An 8,557-nucleotide genomic window follows, 5' to 3' on the forward strand; every position below is an offset into this window, starting at 1 on the left:
TGGCTTTACCTCATTTAAATGATTCTCTTACACAGAGAACTTTACTTTCTGTAGTAAGCTACTTTCTTCTTATTATTATTTTATTATGGTTTTTGGCCCCAGAGACCATATTATTTATGTGTTCATACTTTCTCTTTTCTAGTACCGTCATAGTGGCCCTCCTTATGTTGGGCCCCCACAACAATATCCAGTTCAACCACCGGGGCCAGGTCCTTTTTATCCGGGACCAGGACCTGGGGACTTCCCCAATGCTTATGGTAAGTAGGAAAAGTCAAGACATTTCTGCCAGTTTTTTGTGTTTATTTGATTTTGTTGCTTGGTGGGTCAGTTTATACAATGAGGTTTAGTGGTAAGAAGGATTTTTAAATAACATGCTGCTAACAGTTCTTTCTTGAAAGCTACTTCCCCCACCACCCCCCACCCCACCAAAATGGGAGTCTCACTATGTTAGGCTGGTCTTCAACTCCTGGGTTCAAGCAGTCATCCTGCCTTAGCTTCCCAAGTAGCTGGAACTACAGGCATATGCCAGTCTGCCCAGCTTTAAAAGTAGTTTCTTGGCTGGGCGCGGTGGCTCATGGCTGTAATTCCAGCACTTTGGGAGGCCAAGGTGGGCAAGGAGATTGAGACCATGCTGGCTAACACGGTGAAACCCTGTCTCTACTAAAAATACAAAAAATTAGCCGGGTGTGGTGGCAGGCACCTGTAGTCCCAGCTACTCGGGAGGCTGAGGCAGGAGAATGGCTTGAACCCAGGAGGCGGAGCTTGCAGTGAGCTGAGATCGCACCACTGCACTCCAGCCTGGGTGACAGAGCGAGACTCTGTCTCAGAAAAAAGAAAAGTTACTTTTTAGATAGTGGCTTACAAGAAAAGTATTATAGAAATATATTTAGTTAATGACACCTTCTTTACAAGCTGATAATTCTACTGGAAAGAATCATGTTTCAGAGTTCTGACATCTTCCACCAGTTCACTGTTACCTAGATTTTTACTGGAGTTTTGCCAATGGTGTGAATATACCTTATCTTCCTTTCACAATTTCTTTTTCTCCAAACATTTCCCACCACTTTCCACCTTAAAGATTTTGTTAATGTCTTTCTTACTAGAATGCAATTTCCATGAAAGTAGAGATTTTTGTTTTGTTCACTGCTATATCCTCAGCCCCTAGAACAGTGACTGGCAGGCACTTGGAGAATATACATGCCATAACTGAATATAACTCAGTGAACCTGTGGTTCTCTGCAAAATTGTGATAAGATCTATGGCATCGGGGAGGTTTTGGGTATTAGTTCCAATGAAAATGCCTTGAAAAATTAAAAGTGTTTTTTATTTAGAGAGAGCTGGGTTGCCAAGATTATATTTGGCATATGCGCCAATGCTGAACTAAAAGTGATAAAAATTACTTACTTCATTTAACAAATTTTTACTACATGTTACATTTCTTTTATTCCATGGAAGGTGAATAATAAGGGATAAAATTAGTAGATAGTAGAAAAATTAAGTTTTGAGATTCAGTAAGTATTGATCTGTTATATTACCAACAAAGCAAAAACGTATTAAATAATCTTAATGTAACATGGTAACTTATCCATTAACCAGTTTCCTAAAATTGGGATTGTCTCAGTTAAGATTACAGCAGAATTGATTTAATTCAAGTAGTCCAAGAAGGTTTTTCTTAAGTTTTGAGGTGAAATAGACAAAGCAACCAAATGTTCTGTGCCTTTACTTCTTTTAGAGAAGGGAAAAGCTTTTTGTTACCTTGGTTGATACTGTCTTGGGAAACTGCTATTTCAAGGTGATATGCAGTAGTCTTCACTTATCCTCAGGGAATACATTCCAAGACCTCCAGTGGATGTCTGAAATCTGAGATAGTACGCTATATATACCATGGGTTTTTTTTTTTTATCTGATAAAAGGGCTGCTAAGAGACTAATTGGCATATAGCATATACAGCATGGATACACTGGATAAAGGGATGATTCACATCCCTGGTGACATGAAGCAGGACAGTGCAAGATTTTATCATGTTATTCAGAATGGCTTGCAATTTAAATCTTATGAATTGTTAATTTCTGGACTCTTGTTTTAATATTTTCAGACCATGATTGACTGCAGGTAACTGAAATTGCAGATAAGGGATTAATACTGCATTTTTTTTTTTTTGAGACAGAGTCTCGCTCTGTCGCCCAAGCTGGAGTGCAGTGGCCAGATCTCAGCTCACTGCAAGCTCCGTTCCCCTGGTTTACGCCATTCTCCTGCCTCAGCCTCCCAAGTAGCTGGGACTACAGGCGCCCGCCACCTCGCCCGGCTAGTTTTTTGTATTTTTTAGTAGAGACGGGGTTTCACCGTCTTAGCCAGGATGGTCTCGATCTCCTGACCTTGTGATCCACCCGTCTCGGCCTCCCAAAGTGCTGGGATTACAGGCTTGAGCCACCGCGCCTGGCCTAATACTGCATTTTATATAGCCTTACTAAATGTCTCAAATATGTTTATTTAACTCAGCTTTATTAAGTTGTATCATGACTACGAAATTTGATATTTTCATAACAGTAATGTGTTACATATATGTGAGTTTAAAAGTTACACTATATATATATATGTGTATATATATATATATATCTCACCCAATTTTCGACAGCATATTGCAGGTGCTGTTGAATATTCCTTTATATCTCACCCAATTTTCGACAGCATATTGCAGGTGTTGTTGAATATTCCTTGTGTAATCCTTGGGCTTACCTTTGTCACCATTTTTATGTAATTTTAGTGCCTTTATTCTAGGTCCTTATTCTGAAAACTTAAATCCAAGTAATAATTTTTAAGAGTAACAATGGGCCGGGTGCGGTGGCTCACGCCTGTAATCCCAGCACTTTGGGAGGCCAAGGCGGGCGAATCACAAGGTCAGGAGATCGAGACCACAGTGAAGCCCCATCTCTACTAAAAATACAAAAAATTAGCCAGGTGCGGTGGCAGGCGCCTGTAGTCCCAGCTACTCAGGAGGCTGAGGCAGGAGAGTGGCGTGAACCCAGGAGGCGGAGGTTGCAGTGAGTCGAGATTGCACCACTGCACTCCAGCCTGGGTGACAGAGCGAGACTCCGTCTCAAAAAAAAAGAAAAGATTGTTACTATCTACAATTTTTTAATAGAAAATGGATTATTATTCAGCATAAACATGCTAAAATGGACAGTATCTCCCTTTAATTTCTGTGTTGCAAAGGGAATGCGATTAGTCTTCTAATTTACCAAATCATTTTTAAAGATGTCTTACTGAATTGTAACCTGCTTTTTACTTAGCGATTGTGCAAATCACTTTACTCGGAAAATGTCATCATTAAATTTCCTGCTGTAAGTCTGTGCCAGCCCTCTTTATTGCTGTTAATACTATTGTATAATATGTATAGAAACAGTAATGATGAGTTTACTGATACGGACATAATGTGCAGATTTGAATATACAATATTATAACATTTTGGCTTTATTTCTATTAGATATATACCATTTTTATTCATTTTTATGAAAAAGCAGTATATTGAGGTATTATTGATGTCTGTTCCCTTTCATAGATATGCTTTCTTCCCCAGTAAATACTCATGCAGATCCAGTAGACATCAAGTGGGCAGTTTATCATCTAGATTAAAATATTAGTTTCTCTAGTTTTCTTAATATTAGAAAAACAATTTTAAAATATTTCATTATGAAAGAAAGTAAATTAATGATAAAAATTTAAATAGGCTGGGCGTAGTGGCTCACGCCTGTAATCCCAGCACTTTGGGAGGCCAAGGCAGGTGGATCACAAGGTCAGGAGTTCGAGATCAGCCTGACCAACATGATGAAACCCCGTCTCTACTTAAAATACAAAAATTAGCTGGTTGTGGTGGTGGACACCTGTAATCCCAGCTACTCGGGAGGCTGAGGCAGAATTGCTTGAACCCAGGAAGCGGAGGTTGCAGTGAGCGGAGATCATGCCACTGCACTCCAGCCTGGGTGACAGAGCGAGACTCCGTCTAAAAAAAAAAAAAAAAAATTAAATAATACAGAGTGCATAAAGTTGAAATAGCCAGTTTCTCTCCCTTCCCACCCTTTAAAGAAATAACATTTAACAGTTTGATATGTATTTTTTTATTTATATTTAACAAATTTTTTAAACTAAAATCGACACAGAATAGTTATAGTAGTCTAAATAATAGAACTTCCTGCTTATTTTTTTCCTCTCATACTATATTTATGGGCATCTTTCTATTTCATTATCTATAGAACTTCTCTCATTTCTTTTAAAAGCTACATAATCTCTTTTTGGAATGAATCATAATTTATGATACATAATTTTTTGTACTTTAGTAGAGATGGTGTTTCACCATGTACCAAGGCTGGTCTCGAACTCCTGAGCTCAGCCATGAGCCACTGTGCCTGGCCATGTTTATTATTGTTTCTGTGGAAGATTCAAGGTTTTCAACTTTTCTTAGAAGACAGGCAGTGTGCTAATTACTTTGTGGAATACAGATATTAAGATACTCTTCCTGCCATTCAGTTTCTTATAGTAAGTCTGTTACATATTGTGCTTAGGTTTAAACAATGAGAAGAAATCTAAATATTGACTGCAGCATTGGTTTCACATCATAGACAAGTAAAATGAAGTAAAAGTAGAGTAAAATAAAGTAGAAGACACACATGACTATTAAATTTATAGTTTTGCCAAGAAGACCTTTAAAGAAAACTGCCATTTGCTGCCAGTATCATTTCACATTTTAACAACGAAAGTGTAGGACTGAAATCATCAAATAGGAGTAGTCCTTTATACAGATGTTAAGTTGTTAAACCTCTGTGTGTTTGTATTTCATGATTGTTACTGTATTAATTTTGCAATATGTCATTGACACTTTTTATATATACTGAGGTTTGGGAAACTGATTTAGAACTGGGATCAGTAAACTTTTTTTTCAGTAAAGGGCTAGACAGTAATAATTCAGGTTTTGCAGGCTGTGTGGTCTCTGTTGCAGCTGTTCAGCTGTGCCACTGTGATGTAAAATCAGCCATAGACAGTTGATAAACTACTGTACGTGGGTGTCTTCCAATAAAACTTTATTAAAAAATAAATAATAAATAATGGTGGGCTTGATTTGGCTCTTAGACTGTAGTTGACAGATCCTTGATACAGACAAATGTACTTCATTCCGTGCATAAGAAATCTGAGGTCCAGAGATGTTAATTAACTTACCTAATTAATAAATGATATGCAAAAATGACTCACATTTCTAGTAGAATAGAAACGTTTTTAAATGTTTCTGACTAGCTTATTATAAATATTACATATTTATAATAATATACTATAATTTGGTAGGGCAGATTTTCTACTCTGCTAGAGTTCACAGTTAAGAAGACTTAATGCTTTGCTCATTGCATTTAATTCCACTATATTGAGATTATGTTGTTCTGCCATATTTATTGGATTAATGTGATATAGCAGGCTCTTCCCCAATCATGTTGGCCCAAAATTGTTTCATGAGAAGAATCTAGGTTTTTTTTTTTTTAAGAGATCACCTTTTGGATCTTATCTCACTTACCTCAAAAAATATGGTGAAGTGAGCAGATTGTGTTGCTTGCCTGGCAGCATTTAAAACCAATTTTGGGGGTCTGTTTTCTGAGTTAATTTCTGAGTCAATGACATAATAAAGTAGCACATAGTTGCTAATTTAAGCTGTGCTTTGAGAATAGTTTACTCATTGTTAGAGGATGACTGAGTTTTGGTTTTTTTTTTTTTTTTGGTCTTTTTACATCGAACTTACTGAAACCGTAGTCATGCCCTCTGCATAGATCTTTTCCAAATCTGATTCAGCAAACCTGATTGATACCTACAGAATTCTGATACCGCAAATCATAGTGCTTCCAACAACTTTACACTTGAAAAGTGTTACGGTGGTAGTGGGGATGTTGATGGTGATAATGAAAGTGGGCCAACCTTATTTGACTGTTTGCTTAGTACCAAGGATTTTACCTGTGTTAACTACCCTCGTACATATTTTTTTCCTTCTTGTTACAGTGAATCAACTATCCGTGTTCCAATGGAAAGCCAATCTTGTATGTGTGTGCTGGATCCCGTCCTATACCCATTTAAGGCTATTACTCTAGCAATTCTTTCTATCCCACATTGACAATTTTCCCCACTTCCTCTGCTGGATTAGTGTGGTCTGTATATAGGCACACTGTTTCATTGACATATTAAGGAAAGTTTTTTTGATTCCATATTTTTGTCCAGCTGTAGCTCTATTTTTCTGCTTTTCTTTTACAGCAAAAATTTTTAAGGAAAATGTTTATACTCCTGGTGTTCATTTTCTGTCTTCTCTTTAACTATTGAACCCACTCAAATCAGGCTTCACGCTCTTCACTTCTCTGCCCAAACAACTTTTGTCAAGGTCACTGGTGATTTGTACTTTGAAAAATCTTATTTGACTTCTTCAGCACCATTTGATGTGGTTAAGCACAGCCCTCATTCCTTTTTTTTTTGGAGACGGAGTCTCGTTGCGTCGCCCTTGCTGGAGTGCAGTGGCCGGATATCAGCTCACTGCAAGCTCCGCCTCCTGGGTTCACGCCATTCTCCTGCCTCAGCCTCCCGAGTAGTTGGGACTACAGGTGCCCGCCACCTCGCCTGGCTAGTTTTTTGTATTTTTTAGTAGAGGCGAGGTTTCACCGTGTTAGCCAGGATGTTCTTGATCTCCTGACCTCGTGATCCGCCCTTCTCGGCCTCCCGAAGTGCTGGGATTACAGGCTTGAGCCACCGCGCCCGGCCGCACAGCCCTCATTCTTGAATAGTTTTCTGGATTTCAGCCACTACCTTGGTTTTCATCTCTTTGGCTGGAGTTTTCTCAATTTCTGTGACCTCTAACAGACGTGGAATGCCTCAAGATTTAACCACTGGGCTTCTTTTGTATCTGTATTTATTTCCTGAGTTACCTAGTCATGTTTAAATGTTATTTATATTCTGTCAATTCCAAAATGGATAACTGTAACTCATACCTATCCTCTGACTCCAGATTTGTGTCACTTTCTAACCACTTGATCTGTGTTTGAAGATCTGATAAGCATCCGAAACTTGCCCTGTCTAAAATTGAACTCTTGATTTTTCTGCCCCAAATTCTATTACTTCAGTTTTCCTCATCTTAGTAAGTAGTACCTCTGTTCTTTCACTTGCTCAGGCATAAAACTGAAAGAGTTTTCCTTGAGTCTTCTTTCTCTCACACCAGTATCCAATTCATCAGCGTATCTATAGGCTCTACCTTCAAACCATCCAGTATTTGACCCCTTCTCCACACCTCTACTCCAGACACTTTGGCTTGATAGTAATTAAGTTTTGAAAGTTAAAAACAGCTCATTGCGAGTACAAGGAGTGGGGGAAGAAGATAATTTCAGGCAGATGGGCAGTATAGTCAAAGTCGAAGAGTTTGGTGTACTCAAAGGATAGGAGTTAGGAGTAGGTTATAGCTAGAACAAAGATGTGGATTCGAGAATGATAGAAAATGTAGTTTGGAACCTGGATTCTAAGTATCTGGACTTCATCTTTAGGCCATACATTCTCAGCCTTTTTTCCACCCCAGCATTAGGAAATTTGCTAATTTTGTGTACCTCCATATGGCAGTAGTTCCCCATGAGTAAGGAGAAGAATTAGATCACCCCTACTTTCCAAGATAATCAGATATATTCCCTTCTGTCCCTGTCAAAACCCATAAACAGACATACGCATACACCCTTGTGTGAGAGTCATGGTTGCATGTGGTAAGCCTCAGAATAATATTTTTTAAAAGCAACACTATAGCATGATCCATGTTTTAGAAAGATAACTGTGGTGTGGATCTGTAGGAACCAGGTATTTAGTGGTTTGTGAATGTTTGAAGACATTATATATTTTGGAAATAATTTCTTGACCACTTCAGTAACCGGAGGAGAGCTAGTGGAAAAAGATGATGAAGAATGCTGAGTGTTTTTGTTTTTACCCTTTTAAAGGGATTGTGCAGAGACACAGTGTCATTGATTGTTCTCTAGTGTTTGACAAAATACCTGAATGCCTATTTAATCTTTTTCTAACTTCTCAGGAACGCCTTTTTACCCAAGTCAGCCAGTGTATCAGTCCGCACCTATCATAGTGCCTACTCAGCAACAGCCGCCTCCAGCCAAGAGAGAGAAAAAAACTGTAAGAGATCTTTATTACTTTTTCTTATTTTAAATCTAAAATCTATTCACTTATCAGATAAGTTTACTTAGTCATTATTCATTTCAATTCACAAATTACTGTGCCTTTTAAAATTTATTTTTATTTGTTTATTCTTCCCTTATATTCACACCACTTCACCTGGAGGATTTGTATGGGCATGTAATTAGAAGTTGTTTGTACCATTGGCATAATATCATCATTAATTATTCACTGAGCTAGGTATGCCACATGACAACATGTGCTCCACCTTTAGAACTGGGAGGGTTTAGTGGGCTAAGGTTTTACTCAGTGTGAGGAATTTAAGCTCAGTTCTCACATCTAGACTCTTCTTTAATACTTCTTCTTTTTTTTTTTTTTT

General features: G+C 38.1%; 1 protein-coding gene across 2 annotated transcripts in view; it reads left to right on the forward strand.

Annotated features, from left to right (window-relative positions):
* Positions 1 to 8,557, forward strand: part of EIF4G3 (eukaryotic translation initiation factor 4 gamma, 3) — a 374,612-nt gene that overhangs the window by 194,640 nt on the left and 171,415 nt on the right. For both annotated transcript variants that reach the window (XM_011933977.1, XM_011933978.1), the window contains 2 exons: positions 143 to 257; positions 8,081 to 8,178. In XM_011933977.1, coding sequence (XP_011789367.1) covers positions 143 to 257; positions 8,081 to 8,178 — 213 coding nt within the window. The remainder of the gene's footprint in view (positions 1 to 142; positions 258 to 8,080; positions 8,179 to 8,557) is intronic.

The sequence above is a fragment of the Colobus angolensis genome, unplaced genomic scaffold (genome assembly GCF_000951035.1).
Source record: "Colobus angolensis palliatus isolate OR3802 unplaced genomic scaffold, Cang.pa_1.0 Scaffold130, whole genome shotgun sequence".
Lineage (NCBI taxonomy): Eukaryota > Metazoa > Chordata > Mammalia > Primates > Cercopithecidae > Colobus > Colobus angolensis.